Genomic DNA, 21,900 nt, shown 5'->3' with positions numbered 1-21,900 from the left:
TTTCCTCTTCAAAAAAAGGCCCTCGCATGTTCTGAGAAGAATAAATACACGGTGCTGGCATTCACAGTGAAAAGGAACGATGTTGAGGAAGTGAATATTGTGCTTGGGTTAAAGATCAGACTGGAACAGGCCATGGAGCGTTCGAGGGGTTTTGCGGTACGGATTTGTGTGTGGGCGCGCGCGTACCCCCAGACCACCATCTCGCTGGATTAAAACCGTCACTTCCTTTTCGGAGCCGTGATGTTTGACCTCGCCTGTTTTAGGAACCCTGACCCCTGCCGCTCCTTTGAACACCAAAAAAAAATAAAAAAGCTCCGCTGACCACCCAGAATGACCAGGGCCCGGTCCAGAGCTCAGCACAAAGCTGCCGCTGTCCGTGTAGAGGCCCTGAGAAGTGCAGCACATCTGCGAGGAGAGAGAGAGAGAGAGAGAGAAGGAAAGGAGAGAGATAGAGAGAGAAAGGAGGGAGATAGAGAGAGAGAGAGAGAGAAGGAAAGGAGAGAGATAGAGAGAGAGAAAGGAGAGAGAGGGAGAGAGAGAGAGAGAGAGAGAGCTCCTCCGCTGGGCTGAGTGGAATGGAATTCCAGTGGAGAGTGTCTCGGGCCCCAGCTCTATTCACAGCACCCTACGGGGCCCATCTGGAGTAACTTGAGACAGCGTGGAAAAAACAAAACCTTGCTCCTTCTCCACCGCCACTTCTTCCCATCCCGCCAAAGCCTCAAGTGCGTTGATAGAGTGTGTGTGTGTGTGTGTGTGTACAGTATGTGTGTGTGTTGTGTGTGTGTGTGTGTGTGTGTGGTTAGGGGTGAAGGGAGAGGGAAAAAAGATCAGTGGTTGCGTTTGTCCTGATGAGCATTCTTGCCATGGAGCGCAAAGGGCCGGGGAACAGGCTCCCCCAGAGCAGGACACACAGCTGTCTGTTACATAACGCCCCAGCGACCCAGGGGCTGGAGAGGAGAGAGAGAGCGAGAGAGAGAGAGAGAGAGAGGAGAGAGAGAGAGAGAGAGAGAGAGAGAGAGAGAGGGAGAGAGAGAGGGAGGGAAAGAGGGAGAGAAAAGAGAGAGTGGGAGAAAGCATGTGAAACCTTTTGCAGTAACTGTCTTTTTCTGTTCCCTCCCTATCTTGATTTTTTTTCTGATCAGTATATCTGTGTGTGTGTGTGTGTGTGTGTGTGTGTGTGTGCGCTTGAGCATGTTGCGTCTGTCAGTTTCAATTGTACCTATCCTATCCGTGCATGACTGGCTCTGTGTGCAGCCACACACACACAGGGTGCAGCACACACTCGTGTGTTTGCGTGGTGGTGCGACTGAATTGAAATGTTCTCCCCACCCAGAGAGGCCTGCGCTCCCATCTCTGCGCTTGGCTCGCTGCTGTTGACTGCGCGGGTATAATTAGCCTGCCCTCAGGATGCCCAAGGTGTGCCATTAGCATAACAGGCACGACACCTTTCCCTCTCTCGCTGGAAGTCTCTGTCTCTCTTTCACACGTAGACACACACATAGACACACGTAGACACACACATCAACACGCACACACACACACACACACACACGCACGCACACGCACACGCACACGCACACGCACACGCACACGCACACGCACACGCACACGCACACGCACACGCACACTCACACTCACACACACACACAAACACGCAAACACTGTGGTGTGGTGGGGGCCTCCAGCCGTCTGTTGAGCAGAACGAGTGAGATCCGGTGTGCTCATCGTGACTCGGAGCATGACTCACACACTGTCTGTGCCCGCTCGCTCCTCAGGCAGGGGAGGGGGCAGGAGGCGGAGGCTGGTGCCGAGCCGAGCCACCGATTGGAGGAGAGAGTGTCACGCTGCCAGCCAACCACCACGCTCCATCCTGGCCTCCATAGTGACGGCGGTGCGATTGGTTCAGGTGCTGTGGGGGTTGGTGGCGATGGGGTGGGGGGGTGTGCGGGGGGGTTGGAGGAGAGCGAGGGAGAAGCTGGGGGAAGAGGTGGATGAATGTCTCCAAATTGTTTTTCTCCTCTTCCTCCTCCTCCTTCTCCTCCTCCTCTCCATCTTCCTCTTCCTCCTCCTCCTCCCCATCTTCCTCCTCCTCCTCCTCTCCATCTTCCTCTTCCTCCTCCTCCTTCTGCTCCCCATCTTTCTCGCTCGTTCTGTTTGCTGGTAGAGGATCATTATAGTCACGCTGTGTGGACAGACATCAGAGCACAAGCACAGACATGAGCGCTGGGAAACCAGCACAGCCAGCCTGACATTTTTTCTACATTTTAATTGTGCTCTCCTCGCAGTTGTGACCGCCATATTCCACCACAGTGGCCACACAAACACAATAGAGGTAGAAAATCAATACTTTATTAGCCAATTATCAGAGACAGCTTCACCGACAATAAATATCTTACGGTTCATAAAATACCATAAGTCATAACTGATAGATCATTAGGTAAACATGAACTTTTCAGTCAAATTTGCGATCAGCTTTCATTGTAATAAGAATGCCATTCAAGACAAAGACAAATATTGTGATGTTATGAAAGAACATGAATTTAGCATTGTTTCAATGAACAACATTCCTAAGATATAGGAACATGTTCCAGGATTCAGTAGAGCACCAAGTAATGTTGGGTGCATATTAACTTGGAAGACTGTATAGGAATGTGCCGAATGCTGCAAAGTCCAGCATATTTATCCTGCACTTAACTGACTGTGAGCCCTACGCTGTTGTATTGCATGATGAAGTGACCATTTGTCTGGTCGCCACATGGAGCTGAGTGGGCAGAGGGAACAGTGAATGTCCCACAGTGTCTCTCTTTCTCTCTCTCTCTCTCTCTCTCTCTCTCTCCCTCTCTCCCTCGCTCTAACAGGAATCTCCTGATTTTCGCTCCGGCTCGGCTGTCTCGGGAATGCCGGTGTGGGATGGGAATGTTGGTTCCATGGGCTGGAACGGGGCTCACAAAAGCAAAAGTTCAAGCTCCTCCATAATAAAAAGGAGAGAGAGGGAGAAAGAGAGAGAGAGAGAGAGAGAGAGAGAGAGAGAGAGAGGGGATTGGTTGGTGGTGTGAAGACAGTAGTGTGAGGGAGTGGATGGGGAGAGGGGTGATGGGAGAGGGGGGGGGGTTATCACCGTGACAGTCCCTCTGCAGAGGCTGAGAGAATGGGCCTTGTGTCTGCACTGGCACCCTGGTACCAGGCGGTGCCCGGCAGGCAGACAAAGGCAGTGATTTAGCCTGGCCCAGAGGCAGCACGAGCGGGTGGCGAGGGGGGGGGGGGGTGGGGTGGGGGGGGTTTGGAATGAGCGGCCTCTGGAACATTGCAGATGAGGAGGAGGACTATTTTATGACTGCGGAGGGACACGGAGAAGGGTGTGATGTGAGCGCGAAGGGGGGGGGGGCAACAACGAGCTGGCGGTGTGCACTGCGACCTGAGCCCAATGAGCAGAGAGAGAGAGAAAGAGAGAGAGAGAGAGAGAGAGAAGAGGGGAGAGGAGAGGTGCGGTGTGGTGTGACGGGTGTGTGTGTGTGTGTGTGTGTGGGTGGGGAGAGCGCTGTGTGTATGACAGAGGCCTTTTCTGCGGCTGACAGTGCCCTGTTTGTTTACCCCGGGGATCCAGGAGCACTGGCATGCCGGTGACAGGGACAGGAGCGGGCAGGGCTGGGCTGGGCTGGGCTGGGCTGGGCTGGGCAGGGCTGGACAGAGGGGTGGGGCGGGAGGGAGGGAGGGGAAGGGAAGAAGGGGGCATTATGCTGAAGTTATGTCAGTGTCCGCACACGCGCTCCACACAGCGCAGACGCCTCTGGACGCGCAGTGGACAAGCAGCAGCAGCAGCAGCAGCAGCAACTGAACGCCGGACATGTCCACCACGCCGGGCAGAGACACCCAAGTGACCGCTCAGCCGGGAGGAGGAGGAGGCGGCGACGGCGACGACGACGACGACTCCGCTCAGGCCGGGGCTCCGGTTCAGCGCGCTCGCACCGTCTCGGACCCGACGCCGGCCCGGAGCCTGGCCGTGTCCTCGGGCGGCGCGGCGTCGGCGGGGCGCTGCGTGCGGGTCCTGGGGCTGTGCGTGTCCCACAGCGTGAGGATGTGCCGCCTGCGGAGCGAGCAGAGGGGCGCGGAGGGAGCGCGCGGCACGGGCGGCGGGGGAGGCTGCTTGCTCAGCTGCCTGAGGGCCCCCAGGGCCAGGGGCCCCTCAGCAGGAGCCAGAGGAGGAAGAGGAGGAAGAGGAGGAGCAGGAGGACTTGGAACAGGAGGAGGAGGAGGAGGAAGAGGCACCGAGACCCACGCCTCCGTCTCCGTGAGCAGCCGGTCCTGGGAGCTGCGGCTGGGGGAGCGACGGCTCCGAGCGTCCACGTGGAGCGCAGTGTCCCGCACCCAGCTGCAAGTGGACGTCCGTCCGCTGTCTCTCGCTCTCCCGCTGCCTTCCTCGTCGTCCTCTTCTTCTTCCTCCTCTTCATCCTCGTCATCGTCGTCTTCATCACTGTCCTCCAGGTCCCCCTGTTGAGTCATGAGGCTGTGTGAAGGTATTCCACTGCCTCTGTTGTGTTGTGCTTCACTGTGCTACTGTAGAGTATCAGGCTGGGTTCCATCTTGAAGCCTGTGCCGACAGACTGGCGATTACGCGCTCTGTGCCGTCGTGCTTTTGTCCTTTTGAAATGATTCCAATCTCCTAAATGGAGAATTACAGCCACTGTCTGTCTCTTTGATGTTTGACCGCTGGTCAGTCAAAACCTCGCTTATCTCTTGGGATTCCTTTGCTGTTGTGTCGGTATCCTGAGGCGAGACTTTTTGTAATGTGTGTTTGGGAGTTAATCTTATATCTGTTGTCTTATACACATTGTTTGTTTTTTTTATATCAATCATTGTCTTTTTTTTTCTTCCTCCCCTCTCTTTCCCTGTCTCCCTTTCTCTCTCTAGTTCAGTTTCTGAAATCGTCGGACCTTGGACGCCACAGTCTCCTGTATCTGAAGGAGATTGGTCATGGCTGGTTTGGCAAGGTGGGTCCCCTGAAGTCACAGTCCAGAGACTTTGGCTTACACAGAGACACAGAGGAATATAGTGAGCAGCAAGCCACTGGAACATTCTCTCAGACCCTGTGGCTTTAATTGCCATTGTGGCATGTGTGTGTGTGTGTGTGTGTGTGTGTGTGTGTGTGTGTGTGTGTGTGTGTGTGTGAGAGAGAGAGAGAGAGAGAGAGTAGTTTGTACATATCTAACACAATCCAGCCCTGATCTCATTTAACCACACTGAAACATGCATTTGGGAGGTGCCTATCCAAACGAGATATCAGCTGAAATGGATTAACCAAGCTATATTATAGCACTCAGTTCGTATAGCAGAGCACACAGAGGTTGGAGTGTCCGGCTCATGAAGTAGCCGTTGTGCTTTGTGTGTGGGGTCAGCCACCAATTTGCCATTCAGCACAATTCCTCAAGCAGAAGACAGAGCTATTGAGGTCTGTGAGTAGGCCGGCTGAATAGCGGGTAGTAATGTAGTCTAGTTTTGAGTCTCTCTCTATTAAGTTCTGCTAGTTTCTTTCTAACTTTGATATAGTGACTGACTACATCAAGTTATAGTTACAGTTACATATATAGTATGTACAGTAGCTATAACTTGATGTTACTAGCTACTGTATAATTCTTCTATAGTTATAGAAGAGTGATAGTACACACTGCCTGTCAGTGTCTACAGGTTAAGCAGAGGGACTTGAGAAAAAGAGACAGAGTGTGTGTGTGTGTGTGTGTGTGTGTGTGTGTGTGTGTATGTGTGTCTGGTATGTGTCCTTGTGCTGATGGCCTGTGTGTGTGTGTGTGTGTGTGTGTGTGTGTGTGTGTGTGTGTGTGTGCGTGTGGTAGGTCCTGCTGGGTGAGGTGAATGCTGGACTCAGTACCACCCAGGTGGTGGTGAAGGAGCTCAAGGCCAGTGCCAGTGTGCAGGACCAGATGCAGTTCCTGGAGGAAGCCCAGCCTTACCGGTCAGGAGTCTGAGTAATACTCTCTCTCACACACACACACACACACACACACACACACACACACACAGACAGACACAAACACACATGTGTATTCTCATACTCGCACAAATGCACACACACACACTCTCTCTCTGACACACACACACACACACACACACACATATAAGCACTCTCTTTCTTTCTTCCTCTACACACACACACACACACACAACAGAGTTGTACACACACAGTCACTCTTTGTCATTGTCTTTATCTCACCCTCTCTCACACACACAAACACACTCTCACTCTATTTCCCTCTCTCAGAACTACAAAGGGTTTCATGTTTTATGTAGTTTGTGTGGGACTGAAGAAAACCATTCTTTGTGCCCCCGTTCTAGACTGTCTCTATCAGTACTTGAGTTTCTCATCTTTTTCATCTCTCTCTCCCTCTCCCTCTCTTTCGCTCTCTCTCTCCCTCTCTCTCTCTCTCTCTCTCTCTCTCTCTCTCTCTCTCTCACACACACACACACACACACACACACACACACACACACAAGCAAACACATGCATGTACCACTAGTGATTGCAAGTGATGTAAGGAAAATACTAATGTGCAACAACCATGTTGAGATCCATGTGCTTTGCCTCTAACTGCTCTCTCGCTCTCTTTCTCTCTCTCTCTCTCCCTCCCTCTCTATCCTTCTCTCTCTCTGTCCGTTCCCCAGCACCCTGCAGCATCCTGCTCTGCTGCAGTGCCTAGCTCAGTGCTCAGAGGTCACTCCTTACCTGCTGGTTATGGAGTTCTGCCCCCTGGTGAGTAGCCTCCTCACGTGTCCACCCCCACGTCCATCTCCATGACCACCAATGGCCGGCCTCTCCTTCAGTCCACTCATTCATTTGCATCCTACTGCATGCAATTAGTCAGGCTATATATACTGTATATATATATCTGAGTCACTGTGGTCTTTTGAGATGTGTGGACATTTTTATGTCTTCCCTCTCTATGGCAATCTGTGTTGGCATGTCTGTCGGTGCGCATGTTAAGTAGTCTGCAGACCTGTTTGTGTGCTGCTGGATGTGTTTGGTTGTGAGCTGGGGGCGCCCCCTGGTGGACGTGCAGGGTAACTGCTGAGTGCTGAAGTATAGTGCTGAAGCAGAACAATGTTTTTTTTTTTCCATTTCCCCTCCTCATTGCACATGCCAACACAACAGGGGGACGTGAAGGGGTACTTACGCAGCTGTCGGGCGTCGGACACAGTGACCCCCGACCCGTTGATCCTCCAGCGGATGGCGTGCGAGATTGCCTCGGGCCTTCTGCACCTTCACAAACAGAACTTCATCCACAGGTACGACGCGAGAGCACTGTGCTGTCAATATGGCCTATATGGCCACCAGTTTTTACATACTGTCTTTGCAGACTTCTGCAGGTCTTTACCTACTGTCAGTAGTGCTCAAAACATTTTTGAATTGACCTGTGTGATATAGCCTTTGGACTCCTTCCCTGATGCTCTCCCTCTGTAACAATATCCTGGTGCTGCTTGAGTGGATGTCAGAGACTCCAGCATCAGTGATTTTGTTGCAGATGGTGACGTACATCTGCACGGACCTATCAGCGGTGGTCACTGGAGGGGGGTGGGTCTCATCTCCAAAACTCAGTGTCTGATATGTGACCCTGCAAAGCGAAATCAGTCGCTTCGGTAAAATTTACAAAATTAAGTTATGAACGGCCATAATCTCAGCTTTCCAACGATATGTATATCGACGGTATTACACAAACTATCGCTAAGATAAACGCATCCAAAGTTGACATGGTTCTCCTGTCACGATATGCCAGAAGAGGAGAAATCACCTTTTTAAGCAGCTCGTGGACAACGGGAATGACTGCATATGTGTTGAATCCTCGCCGGGTTTAACAGTCAAAACTGTGTTCTGTCAAATTATGCGGAAACGTGAAATTCAACATGTTAACCCGGAAGTTCGTTTATTCTGGATTTTCTCGAAATAACGTTGTGCGCAAAGCGCCTGATTTCGCTTTGAAAGGTCACATATGCTGCTCAGTGTTAGTTATTTCACTGGATCTGAGGTCTGACATGGACAGCATACAGATTAGTACTGGACAGTGAAGGCATCCATCAAATCAGCCTCTTTGGCATCAGAAACACAGTGGAATATGTGTTGTTAGATAGTGTCAAATATAACACAGTGGAATATGTGTTGTTAGATAGTGTCAAATATAACACAGTGGAATATGTTGTTAGATAGTGTCAAATATAACACAGTGGAATATGTGTTTTTAGATAGTGTTAAATATAACACAGTGGAATATGTTGTTAGATAGTGTCAAATATAACACAGTGGAATATGTTGTTAGATAGCGTCAAATATAACACAGTGGAATATGTGTTGTTAGATGGTGTCAAATATAACACAGCGGAATACAGTATGTATTGTTGGGTAGTGTCAAATATAACACAGTGGAATATGTGTTGTTAGATAGTGTCAAATATAACACAGTGGAATATGTGTTGTTAGATAGTGCCAAATATAACACAGTGGAATATGTGTTGTTAGATAGTGTCAAATATAACACAGTGGAATATGTGTTGTTAGATAGTGTCAAATATAACCTAGTGAAATATATGTTGTTAGATTAGTTCCATCCAGAGAATACATAGAGTATGTGCATACTTACAGTAGATCCACACAATGTAAATGTATGCAGGTATATGGATATGGATATGTATGTATGGTTCAGCTGGGTAACAGTGTTGATCTTTCCCTCAGTGACCTGGCGCTCAGGAACTGTCTGCTCACGTCTGAGATGACGGTGAAGATCGGGGACTATGGCCTCTCTCACAGTCGCTACAGGGTATGATGAACAGGTCTTCCCATAGATCTTTATTGTCCCACAGAACATTTGTTCGCCTAGCCTGTACATTAAAAACATATTTATTGCAACAGGGTTCAAAACACTACCAACACACAGCCGTACAGTACATGACATGGATTGCTTAACCACATCCATCCAAGCACATCCATATACAGTATACACGGCTCAGTTTGTGTGGACAATTACAGTAGGAGGCAAGGAAGTGTTTTCCATGTTTTCCTTTGCATATCTCACTCTTTCACTCTGCCCTGTTGAACCCCCTCCCCAGGATGACTACTTTGTGACGGCCGATCAGATTTGGGTGCCTCTGCGCTGGATCGCTCCCGAGCTTATCGACGAGGTCCACGGCAACCTGCTGGTGGTGGACCAAACCAAAGCAAGCAATGTGTGGTAAGCAGCCTCTGGAGGCCTATGTCTAACTTTTGTTTATAGTAAAAAAAATAAATGTTTCATATGTTATTGACAACTTTATAGATGTTTCAAAGTAATAATGCTGTGACAAATGTGGGAGCAGAGTATTTATGTGTCGTGCTAAAATACAGTAGTATTTTATTTGTACTTTATGGTATGTTCTTTGTACTTGGTACTTGGTATTGTTTTCTCGATCAGACGCACTGTGTAGGATTGCCTGCGGTTGGCTGTGGGCTCTCTGTGGTCTATTTAACGGACTAGTGCACGCTGTGTGTCCCCTGCAGGTCGTTGGGAGTGACCATCTGGGAGCTGTTTGAGCTGGCCAACCAGCCGTACCGACACTACTCCGACCGCCAGGTGCTCACCTACGCCATCAAAGAGCAGCAGCTCAAGCTGCCCAAGCCTCTCCTCAAGGTGCCCCTGTCCGAGCGCTGGTGAGTCCGCCTCCAGAGCCCCTCTCATTGGCCCGCGCTGTTGTCCGTCTCCTCTCAGCAACCAATGATTGTCTCTCGTTCCATCCTCATGCAGGGAGATCAATTACTTTTATTGCCATTGCACCAACCAGTCGTAACTCTTCCACCTGTAATGCTCACTAAAAACCAGTGGATGTCAGTTTGGCTGCGGGTGCCCCTAAAGATCCCTAACACGTGTCTCATGGCGGCAGTGAAAAATCAATGGCCTCAGCCATCTGCCGTGACCACCCCTTAATATGCCACGTTCACCAATTCAGCTGCCATGCATTATAGTGGTTTCCGAGGGGCATCCAATCATGATTTCTTATCTCTCTCCCTCCCTCTCTCTCTCTCTCCCTCCCTCTCTCTCTCTCTCTCTCTATCACACACACACACACACACACACACTCACTCTCTCTCACACACACACACACACACACACACACTCACTCACTCACACACCATTAAGCATTTAATTAGGAGTGTTTTACACTACGGCACTGCAGTAGTGGGGGCCCCTCCCCTTCTGCCCAGCTGCCGATGACTAATGCTTCCGTGCCACCTGCCAAAGCGTGGTGTCATTATTCCAGCTAGTCAGCACCAGCATGCACACACACACACACACACACACACACACGCCACTCCACCACGCTGCCATCTTGGCCCCGCGCCACACGTCCATCCATCCAGTCCACCCCAGCACGCTCGTCCGCATCCCGCCATGTGACTCATGAATGCCCAAACACTGACAGAACGCCGGTTAGTGACTGGCACCACATTCAGTGGCTGCTCTGACCCCCTCGACGGTGGATGCACACAAAAGGGGGTCACTGTTCACAGTTCCATTCTGATGATTCAGATCGGATTGGACAATACCGGCATTAAAAAGAGCACACATGAGTTCACCTTTTTTTGAACATTTGATGAGTCGATTTTAAGAACTATTGATTATTGAGTCACTTTTTTTTTTTTTCCGAACATGACCCAAAAAAAAAGGCCGATGCCCCATGTTGTAACTCTATTACTCAATAATTCTAGATTGTTCCGAGGGGGAGCTATAAATGCATGAAGTCCTGCCTGTCTCCCTCACCCTCATTGGTTCATCCGCTCCTCTCTGGTTGTGCGTGCAGGTACGAGGTGATGCAGTTCTGCTGGCTCCAGCCAGAGCAGAGGCCGGTGGCCGAGGAGGTGCACCTGCTGCTCAGCTACCTGTGCGCCAAGGGCATGAGCGAGGCCGAGGAGGACTTCGAGAAGCGCTGGAACTCCCTGCGGCCCGGCATGGGCGGCCTGGGCGTTGGCGTGGGTGGCGTCGGCGGGAGCGGCAGAGGCGGCGACGCGGACGAGGTCGAGGTCGAGGTCGGCTCGCCCGGGGCCTCGGCCGGCGAGATGGCCGCCTCCTCGGTGTCCTCCTCCTTCCCCCTGCTGGAGCACTTCTCGGCGGCCGACGGCTTCCACTCGGCCGAGGCCGGCGACGACATCCTGACCGTCACCGAGACCAGCCACGGCCTGAACTTTGAGTACAAGTGGCAGCAGGCGCGGGCAGAGCAGCCCTACTGCTCCTCGTCCACCACGGGCACCCTGGGGCAGAGCAACCCGCACTACCAGGACATCTACTACCCGCTGGAGAACGTGGCGGCGGCGGGCGGCAAAGGCGAGGGCCTGGCCCTGGGGGTGTCGCCCTCGTACTACGAGTCGGACCACCTCGGGGTGGTGCCCGTGCTGAGCGCCCACAGCCCGTCGGTCGGCAGCGAGTACTACATCCGCATCGAGGAGCCGGTGGAGTGCAACATCCGCCTGGAGGACACCGACCTGGACTACAGCCCCGGGCTGGACGCCAGCCACAGCAGCGCCTTCTCGGCGGGGGGCGGCGGCAGGGAGCGTCCGGCGGCGTCCGGCGACCCCGAGCCCAACACCTACTGGTCGGCGGCCGAGGGCCACCGCAAAACGAGTGCCTACGATTCCGACGACGACGACGGCGACGACGGCGACAACGCCAGCCGGGACATCTCGCTCTGCATGGAGCCGCTCCCGAGGCGCGCGTCCGAGGGCGCCAGCTCCGGCGAGCGCGAGCGCGAGCGCTCGAGGCAGTACTTCTCCCCGAGCGAGAGGGCGGCCGCCGGCCGGGCGTTTCACTGTGACCAGCGGCTCTCTCCGGACGACCGGGACGCCCACAGGCACCGGAGGGACCGCTACGCGGACGAGCTGGAGGCCGGGCGCTGGAGCCCGCTGAGCGGCCGGGGTCAGCGGCTGGCGGGCCTGGACGTGCCCATGGGCATCTCGCTGTCCCTCAGCAGCCCCAGCCTCGGCTGCTGCGACCCGTACCTGGAGGCCAACCAGGCGTCCGGCGAGGGCTACTACGACATGACGGGCACGCTGCAGAAGAGCCTGCCCAGGCCCCACTACATCAGCATCGACGTGGAGGTGGGCGAGGGCCTGCATGCGGGATCGGCCACCACCGCCGCCACCGCCGACCCCGAGGAGGACGACGACCTCTTCGCGGAGGCCGAGGCCACCAACTGGACGTCGAACCAGTCGGCGAACAACAACAGCTTAAACTTCGACAGCAGGCCGGCGGGCGGTTTCCAAGACATCTACCTGGACCTGCACCACACCACACCTTCTTCCAGCATCAACGCCTCAAAGTCCGACTATGTAGCAGTCAAAGATAATTCCGGTACCTCCAAGCCTGTGTCCTACCTGGAAGCGATAGGAAGCGAGAGTTCATCCACCAGCGCCATTCTGACCACAGACTTATCTGGTGAATGCCAAACGTATATTCATTTGTGCCATAAGGGGGGACAGGAGACAGCGTCGCCTGTCGCGCTCCGCCACCCGTCCATAGACAATTCCCAGCTGACCGAGGCGGTGTCGCGCTCCGCAGAGACGTTTGCCGTGTGTAAAAAGTCCTCGGAGAAAATTCCCAACCTCTCCGTGGAGGAGAGCACGCCTCACGGTGGAGAACGAGCGCAGCACCATTCCACCAGCTCCACCAAGCCTCAGACGGAAGTATTCCGACCCATTTCCGACCTCACGGACATTCGCACGGACATTCACTCCCCGCCCCGGGCCAATCACTCGGAGACGGGCAGCGTGTGGGGTCTGAACACCACGCGTCTCTCCACGCCCAGTATCAACATCCTGTCCGGCAAGAAGGTGTCCCACGCCGAGGTGTTGTCCGAGTGCATATCCATCTCCGAGGGCAGCGGACTGAGCGACAGTGGGGTCAACTTGGGCTGTTCCGGGATCAGCCTGATCGACATGTACGACTGTAGCGACGATGATTCGGCGGATGTAACCTTGGGGGTGCTGGCGGACTCGCCCTTGGACTACGGCGAGGTCGGCGGCGACGTGAGCCTGGCCCACAGGCCCCTACTGAGGCCGGTGAAGGCGCCGCGCGTGGACGAGGCCATCACCCTGGCGTCCAGCGGCAGCCCGTGCGAGAGCTTCAGCCTGGACGTCTACCACACGTCCGTCCAGCCCAAGTCGCTGGACAGCGGCTACGACACGGAGAACAACGAGTCGCCCGAGTTCGTCCCGAAGGACTCGGAGGGGAAGCCCGTGCTCAGCGCGAGCCTGGAATCCGACGAGCCCGACTTGGTGCTCCGGCTCGACTTGGATGAGAGCGTCGAGGGAGTCCTCTTGACCCCGTCGCCAGGCAACGGCGGCGACGAGCCGCCGCTCGGCAGCCTGAGCGAGAGGAACCCGTACCGCGACTCGGCCTACTTCTCCGACTACGATGCCAACGAGAATGACAGGAGCCCCAGTGACGGGGTCAGCGCTTTCTTCGGCGGCCGCGACGATGACGACGGGGACGATATTGTCAGGCTCGGCGCGGCGGCGAAGGGGGAGAGGGCCCCCGAGAGCGAGAGGCGCGAGGGCTACTGTTTTGCATCTCTGAGGGACAGCCGAGCCGTCGCCCAGTCCCCTCCGTTCGCCGACAGCGATGCCGGCGCGTTTGATCCCGGCGCCTCGTTGTCGTCGTTGTCGTCCTCCTCTTCCTCCCCCTTCGACGCCGCCTCCCCCGCGCTCAACGTGCTGTCGCCCTTCCCTCCGCAGATGGGGGGATGCCTGACGAAGGAGCAGGCGCCCCACGACGACGGCATCGGGCTGGAGACGGAGCACTCGGCGGACGAGGCGTCGTCCGACTGCTGCGCGTCCGCGCCCACGGACGGCTCGTCCGGCTCGCAGGACACGGTGGCGCCCGCGACCACGCTGGACGGCAGAGCCAACGGCAACTACTCGCCGGTGGTGTCGCTCGACTCCGACTCCACGCTGGCCGACCTGAGCGAGGAGACGCTCCAGGAGACGGTGGACAGGGAGGAGCGCCGTGATGACAGGGAGGACGCCGGCAACAACCCCGACCTGCAGCTGGACGTCAAGATGATGGGCGACGGGGACGAGACCGACGCCGGCGACGACGACGACACGCCGAGCAACGGGGACGGCGCGTACGACGCGGTGCTGATGGCCGAGCTGGCCTCGCCCGACCTGGGCCTGGACGGGGACCTGCGCGCGCCGCTGGGCGACGGTGAGGACGCCGACGAGGAGGACTCGGACGACAGCGAGTCGGACGAGGAGCTGCGCAGCTACAACGTCCAGGAGGAGCCCAGCGACAGCAGCGACGAGGACCTGACCGCCGTGCCCGTGGTGGTGAGCGAGCGGAGCAGCGCGCGGCACCTCCGCAGCCTCCTCAAGATGCCCACGCTGCTCACGCAGTCCTTCTGCGACGAGCTGGAGCGCAAGAAGAAAGCCGTCTCCTTCTTCGATGACGTCACCGTCTTCCTCTTTGACCAGGTCAGCCAGTGCCCTCCTCTGATTAACTATTTATGAACAGCAGCATTGTCTCCTTCAGCACTAGCCACGTGGCTGTATATGGTATACAGTGTGTTCATGTTATCATGGCTGTATATGGTACATATACATATACTATTGTAGCCGTATATTTTATGGCTTTGTTACTTTTATGATTAATATTTAGGGTTACACTATTATGGCTGTTTATGGTATGTATATAAATACATATGTTATATTATGTATTGGAAAAATACATGTTATTATGGCTGTGTATGGGATACATATGTTATTATGGTTGTATATGGGATATACATCCATATGTTATTATATCATGGTTGTGTATGATATGTATATATATGCATGTTATTATTTACTAGGAGAGCCCAACAGGGGACTTGGCAGACTACAGCTTTCCACCAGGAGCAGAGGCCAATTGCCAGCCCTCAGAAGTGCAGTGCTCCAACCCATCAGATGGCAACAACGCTGAAAACTCAGATGAAAACACAGAAGAAGGTATCATATAGAAAAATATAATATTATGTAGAAGGACTATATACTGTAGTGTTTTTGTACATCACTGGAAATGACATGAAGTGTTGTATATGCTAGAGAACATAAAGATCTTGTGGATTTTATAGTGGATAGTGCTCTGCTGGTAAAAAAAAATAAAATGAAATAAATAATTCTGATGTCTTCACTCTCCCTGTTGCTGTTGTTGCTCACGTGTTTCCCTCTCCTCAGGGGGCTGTTTTGAGTGGGAGGAGGAGGACTTCCCTCTGATGCCCAGCCCCACCTCAGCAGAGCCTGCTCCAGTCGCCATACTGTTCCCCCCGAGCCCCCCCTCCAAGGTGGCCGAGGAGAAGCCCGCCCCGCAGCTGTCCCGCTTCAGCGTCTCCCGCTTCTCCATCACACACGTGTCCGACTCCGACGTGGACTCAGTGGGAGGTCAGTCATGTCCGTCCATCCTATCACGTATATGCACCTCACCCCTTTTTTTCATCCTCTGCCCTCACCAGACAGTAAAAGAGTGTTTTCACTGATTTGATCAGTAATGGAAGTTAATGGATCAGTGGCCAATTTGCCCAGTATCAAATAAGCACATCAGATTATAGATGCATATGCATTTCTGCTTCAGTTCCTTAATAGGTGAATGTCTCTCTCTCTCTCTGTGTGTGTGTGTGTGTGTGTTTCAGGTTGCAGTGAGGATGGAGAGCGTGAGTGAGACAGCCTTCTATGGTGCGAGGACACGTTGACCTCCTCCTACTCTGGGTGTTTTTTTTTTTTTCTACACATGGGGGTCAGTTGAAACCTGATAATCCGATTACTGACAGTGCCTCATATTAGTAGAGAAATGCCATTTGTGACCCCTATCCACCAACCCTGACAGGTGGAGATAGCACTGAGATGGTGTAATGAGGACAGCAGTTCATTCAAACTATAAGTCTATGTGTAAGATCAAAAATGTATCACTTATTTATTCTGAGTATGACATGTTTGTGGAATATTACATCTTTGCACAACTGACATGGCAACATTGACATCCATTGACAGGTCAACAGGTAATTTTTTATTACATACACAGTATATGGTAGAAACAATTTGACAAATGTTTGCGTTGCATTGCTGCTCCTCATTGGCTGCCTGTCCAGTACTCACCCCTCTCATTGGCCAGACCTTCCAGAGAGGGCGGTCATTGCCCCCGGTCGTTTCGTTTTTTTGCACTGCTTGAGCCAAACAGCGAAGTCCTGCGACGAGACTACAGCTAGCTGCTGTGGAGATCCAAAGACGACAACTCACCACTTTCAAGCACTGAGCTGATCAATTTGGGTGGTGGAGCAGACAACTTATCCTAGGAACGACACACTTCCGACGCCGACACAGCCACATCACAAACAGTCCTGTCACGTACTAACACCTGGGGTATTTGGGGTGGGCCGGGGTGGAAGAGGGACAGTGTCATCACTATTTAACCGGAACGTTTTAGTTCAGGGGAGAAACTGAATCAGAAGATTTTATGTGTTCAAGAACATGTCTATTTTTTTTTCCATGTCGTGCATCATGTACAATTCCCACACTGCTGCTGGAAAGTACTGTTAAGAACAAGCCCCCATTTCCCTCCCCTGTGTGCTGCTATCCATCTCAAAGTAAAAAAGGCAAACAAAAAAAGTCTGCACTTTCAGTGTTACAAAAATCAAGTGCTAGTTTATATGAGGGTTACTCGTGTCATGTCTTTTAGCTATTAAGTGTTCTAAATAAACACATGCATACATGGTTGTGTCTTATTGGCGTTCACATTGCAGTTCAATTTCACATCATTCTATAATGTAGAGATTCTTATCTAGAGAAATGTTGATCATGTGATGTTCTCCAACACTTTTCCCTCACACTTGGACTGTGTGCTTGTTCTTTGTCACCTGCAACCATTCAAGACGAAAGATGGCGACCAAAACAATACTTATTAAAAAAAAACATGGGAGGTTCTGTTTGTAGTGATCGAGTTGAGTTGATGCCTTGCTTCATGGTTTTTTTACCATCCTTTGCAATCTACCCACTCAATATACGTAACACAGTTCAGGGGCCACTCCAATTAACTCAGCGTGAGGGGTAATTCTCCTAAAAGAGCAGCCCTACGACTTTGTTTTGTGAGGAAAATGAAGCTGCTAGGTTCTTCTATTAAGAGGTTTACCGGTTACTCAGAGTGAATTTACCCACTTTGTCACTAATACTTGTCTTGGAGTGCCCTGTAATCTACTGGTGGCAGCAGTGTGAGAAAGAGAGAGAGAGAGTGTGTGTGTGTGTGTGTGTGTGTGTGTATGCATATCATATAAAGATAAGGATGAAGATATGAAGAGTCGGGTGTAAAGGGAGATGCATTGCCTGGTTTTGCAGAGGCAGGTAACTCTGGATATGGTAACCTGGTCACCTGAATAATCTATAGTTCACTCAGTATACACACAGCAGTCCTGCAGGCTCAGGCAGAGTCAAGTTGTGGTCATGCAATCTGTACATTTTCCTCTCATACATTTATATCAGTTTCTAACGCCAAGTAAATATAGTTAGGATTATGATATATTGTAATTGAAACAGGAAATGCAGGATGTAAGGAACATGAAGGGAAACGATATATGTATCAACAATATCCGCTCATACAGTATATTCAATATCTGATTCTGAATAGACCAGAATCTCATGCTACCATCCCTCCCAGCAAACCTCCCCACTCCATCTCCATGTTCTCATTGGTGTGTCTAGTGTTCTACAGTACATCACATATTAAACACAAGCTGTTAGTGACATCTCACCGATGTGAAGACTGGATTTTACTACAGCCGCATGTCCTCCATCACCCACCCTCCTGACACAGAAACGGCCACCACACCAAACCCCCCTCCCCCCCCCCCCCCAAAAAAAAAAAAAAAACAAACAGCCAGGATTCTAACTGCTTCTCTCTCCACTGACTTTTCTGCTAGTTTTATATTCTGAAACATGGAGTAGCTGTCGGTACTGTTGGTGCTATTTTTACACCTGTTAAAATTCTCCCCCCCTCCTCCACCCCCCCCCCAAAAAAAATAAAAAAATAAATGGCAGTCACTTACGAGGTTGTGCCCACCGTAGAGTGACCAATGAGAACGGGCCCCGTGCCTCTGGTGGAGGGTCAGGGGGGTCATGGTGAGGTCGTGCAACTGTAGTAACATCATCATTGCTGTACTACTCTACAAATAAAGCAGACCAGTTTATCCTTGTGCTTCTGCTATTTATTCATTGGTTTTTGCCAGGCACTGGAATCCACAGATTGATTCCAGCGAAATCATTCAGTTTAGTGATTCAATGTGTATAACTCTGGGAAATAGTTTTTTTTTATTATTATTATTATTATTTTGTAAGATATAGATTCTGCACAGTTTTTGGACAGCATTCATACAGACAAACAAGTTATTACAAAAAAAAGAGATAAGCCGCATGACATAAAAACATTACAAAACAAAATTGATTCCACTTGACCAAAATCACAAACAAACACACTTTACTAAGAATTTGTTATCGGTCATTCATAAGACCGGTCTTAGCGTGGACCAAACTCTCTGCCGCGGCACACAGACACACACACACACACACACACACACACACACACACATTATACACCTCTTTACATTCTCATTTTCAGCAATCAATTCTCAGTTTCTAGTGGTCAAACTTCTTCAAAGCAGCCAGCACGGGGTGCAGTGGAGTGCCTCAGCTATTGTAAAAGGATTTGCAGTCATGTGCATGTTGCTCAGTTTAACACAACTTTATGTGCATAACTACAAACACACGCAACCCTTGCAGAAAACCTCACAGACACACAGATAAAATCATTTTAAGCTCAAAATAAAAAGTCTGTCTTCAAGCAAAATCTGAAAATGAATTAAAAAAAGATAGAAAAACACAAAGAAATTCTACAATTAAAAAGAAAAGAAAGACATTGCAGAGTATTTTCCCTTTGCTTACACTAGTGTTAAATGAAAGGATTTCTTTTTACTGTAAATCAAAAGGCTGAGAGCACTAAACAGACTGTAGAGGAAGGCACTGTTCCCATGGTGTTGGTGCTCCTGTTCTATAAGTTCACTGTGTCAGTTCAGGTGATCGATTGCACAGGCATTACTAGAGATTGAAGTAGAATAAAAGAGTTGAAACACTGTCAGAAAAAAAAGAAAACTATTTTTTTTTACAAGCGCAGATTTACAAGTTGACCTTTAAGGAGAGACTAGAGTCACTATGTATAACAGCTTTCTACAGAAGAAAAGCATTGTAGTGAATACTGTTCTTAGTACTTTAGACTGACCGAGTAAGATGACCGCTATTTTTTTTCCTTCAAATTATTTCTGTATTTATTACAAAAAAAAAAGGAGCAGGTACTAGGCTCTACCATATACTTGTGCACGGAGCAGAAATAGTCACCATAACGATACAGGATTGTGAGGACTTGTAGTCTGTTTGGCTGAGAGACACAACAGAACTAAATGGTATAAATCCAAACCTAAACACTCTTCAGCTTCAAAGATACTGTAAGTGAATTATCAAGAAATGTCTCAATACCGAGCACTCGTCATCGCTTTCTCATTCTGCGCAGTCTGAATAGAAAAATGGATACTTACAGTAAAAACGACACATTTGGATCATTATGACTCTTGATTAAAATGAAATTATCTCTATATATATATAACAAGACAATGCGTGAGAAAAACGTTGCCTCCATCTACTCCACGTCAACTTCAGCGGTAGGTTCACACCTACCACCTCCCATCGCTTCTCACTTTACATACAAACTGTACATTTGAAAAGGCCCATCTTGAGTGGATTTAAATACAGTGCTAGAAAACTATGTGACGTGCCTGCGTTAAACGCACGACCCCACGACAATAGCGCGGGGTCACGGGTTGGTGTCCACTCTCCATTGTGACGGGGGGGTACTCAACGTCAGCGGGCGCTCTCGTCCCGTCACAGCCCAAGGCTGGCCAGAGTGAGAGCACACAGCAAGATCAGAGAAGACAGAAAAGAGGGAGGGAGAGACAGACAGTATAAAAGATAGCAAAGAAGAGGGGCTCAGAGAATGACAGGAGTGTCACAGAGACAAAAGGGAAAGAGAGAGAGAGAAAAAAAACAACAGACAGGGTGAGCAAAAGGTTGAGAGAGAGAGAGAGAGAGAGCGAAAGAGAGAGAGAGGGAGACAGAGAGAGAGAGGGGGAGGAAGAAAACAGTGACGTGATGACAGGGCATGGGCCAGTCCTGACTAATAGAAGAGAGGAGCTGCTCGGTCGTCGTTGAAGGTTTGCCTGAAGTAGCCCTCCAGAGAGCGGTCACTGCAAGAAGAGGGGGGGGAGGGGGGGCGAGGAACAATGCACATTAGGTCACTTCCAGCACTCTAGGACCAGGATGGATCCCCTTGGGGTTTAGTCTAAATGCTGGCGAGAGAGGAGAAGCCTGCCACCAGAAAGACGTGTAGCGATTAGCTTTTTTTTTTTTTTTTGCTAAGTACGTACTGCTTCAAGGCGAACAGGAATTCATTTGACATATACTCATGAACTTATAGGTACCTCTAGGACACTTCTATGGAAGGCTGTTGAGCAGTCATGCAGATGGTGACAAACAGTATGATTACTCTGGTAGCTCAGGAAGGTTGGTTATTACTAAGTGACAGGCATGCAGGGTGAGAGTTAAGATTTCGTGTTTTTTTTTTTTACCTCCAGAACCCACAAATCTCCATGAGAACAGTGGTTTCCCTGCTACCAGTGACCCCTATGATTGGCCTAGTGCGTGTGTTGCATTAAGGAGAGACATAAAAGCTCATCCGCAAACAGAGGAGTGACTGGTAGCATGAAAAAAGTAAGCCCAGTTTCCCTAGTAAAGCCAGACAGCCAATGAGAGTGGAGAGAAACAAGAGAGAGCAAGGGCATGATTGGTTGGCTGAGCGAGGATGGGGGGGGGGGAGACTTACGGAGGTCCTGCCCACTCAGAACCGGGATAATTCTGGACCCAAACTGGAAGGTAAACAGAGTCCTTGGGTTTGTACCGAAGAGCTGATTCTCAACAACAACACGGAGGTTCATGTATGGTCAAGCCGAGACAACAGCCGACTCCGGCGCGAGCCTGGCCCTCATCCGGTGCCGAGTGTGGGCCGGATCGGAGCCCGATCAGGGCCAGATCCACGCTGGAAGCGCCTGTTGTCTGGGTAAGAGCTTTTGACTGAAGGCATTCTCACAGCTGGTTAGTTTTTGTCGTGTAAAATGACCATTAGTTCACTCATATTTAGTGACGTTGACACGCTGACGCCATCGGTAGTAAAGATGAGTGAGGACAATGCAACTCAGTGCTCTCAGATATGTGTGAACACAGCACAGCATGAGTTCACAATATATAGTGTAAAATGAAGATTCTGCCCATAGCAGTAATGTGTACTTTCTCCTATGGAATTGTTTCCTTTTTTTTTTTTTTTTTTTTAAATAAAAATGAAAATAAATATTCATGAATTAGAAAAGGAATCTCCAAGGGGAACACATATCATCAACATTGACAGAACATTTTTGAAAAAGTAAATAGGGGTTTAAACAAACAAACAAACAAACAAACAAACACACACACAAATCACACACCTCTATCTCCATACACAAGCATATAACACAATACTATAGACTATAGCATATAGCACAATACATAACATTAAGTTACTATACTTAAGAAGGACAGAGGAGACTATCAAAGGCAAAAGGAAGCAAGAGAAACAAACAAAGGGCAAGACGGGAGGCCAGCACATGCAAGCACAGAAGCTCAACAGAAGGACAACGGCATTTAAAATATAGTGCGCGCACCGCGCGCACACACACACACACACACACACCCACACACGCATGCGCACACACGCATGCGCA

The 21,900-nt window shown here is 50.6% G+C and overlaps 3 protein-coding genes across 4 annotated transcripts in view; 2 read left to right on the top strand and 1 right to left on the bottom strand.

Annotated features, from left to right (window-relative positions):
- Positions 1-3,918: 3,918 nt before the first annotated feature.
- Positions 3,919-4,495, top strand: LOC134076740 (uncharacterized; the record flags this gene model as incomplete). Its single annotated transcript, XM_062531941.1, is given in 1 exon segment — positions 3,919-4,495. A coding segment is annotated over 1 exon segment (577 nt), but the record flags the coding sequence as incomplete, so codon positions are not given.
- On the top strand, positions 4,386-16,763 carry aatka (apoptosis-associated tyrosine kinase a). Its single transcript, XM_062531936.1, has 12 exons — positions 4,386-4,514; positions 4,909-4,988; positions 5,847-5,965; positions 6,673-6,760; positions 7,160-7,293; positions 8,732-8,816; positions 9,106-9,227; positions 9,533-9,682; positions 10,831-14,494; positions 14,872-15,007; positions 15,236-15,439; positions 15,688-16,763. The coding sequence occupies exons 1-12, from the start codon at positions 4,499-4,501 to the stop codon at positions 15,714-15,716; spliced, it is 4,827 nt and encodes a 1,608-aa protein (XP_062387920.1). The 5' UTR covers positions 4,386-4,498; the 3' UTR covers positions 15,717-16,763.
- Positions 16,764-18,093: 1,330 nt separating this feature from the next.
- The window catches only part of baiap2a (BAR/IMD domain containing adaptor protein 2a), a 66,648-nt gene continuing 62,841 nt past the window's right edge, over positions 18,094-21,900 (bottom strand). The window contains exons 14-15 of one of the 2 annotated variants that reach the window (XM_062531940.1): positions 20,970-21,012; positions 18,094-20,334 (exon numbers count right to left, since the gene is read on the bottom strand). In XM_062531940.1, coding sequence (XP_062387924.1) covers positions 20,985-21,012 — 28 coding nt within the window. In that variant the 3' untranslated portion in view covers positions 18,094-20,334; positions 20,970-20,984. The remainder of the gene's footprint in view (positions 20,335-20,969; positions 21,013-21,900) is intronic. The other variant, XM_062531938.1, reaches the window with a different exon arrangement.

Source organism: Sardina pilchardus, chromosome 3 (genome assembly GCF_963854185.1).
Source record: "Sardina pilchardus chromosome 3, fSarPil1.1, whole genome shotgun sequence".
Classification (NCBI taxonomy): Eukaryota; Metazoa; Chordata; class Actinopteri; order Clupeiformes; family Clupeidae; genus Sardina; species Sardina pilchardus.
This window is presented reverse-complemented; position numbering and strand designations above follow the sequence as displayed.

Excerpts from the sequence above, each read along its gene's own strand:
- aatka (XM_062531936.1), top strand. Across the intron at positions 14,495-14,871 it reads CCGTCTTCCTCTTTGACCAG|GAGAGCCCAACAGGGGACTT; the intron begins GTCAGCCAGTGC and ends ATTATTTACTAG. Across the intron at positions 15,440-15,687 it reads CGACGTGGACTCAGTGGGAG|GTTGCAGTGAGGATGGAGAG; the intron begins GTCAGTCATGTC and ends TGTGTGTTTCAG.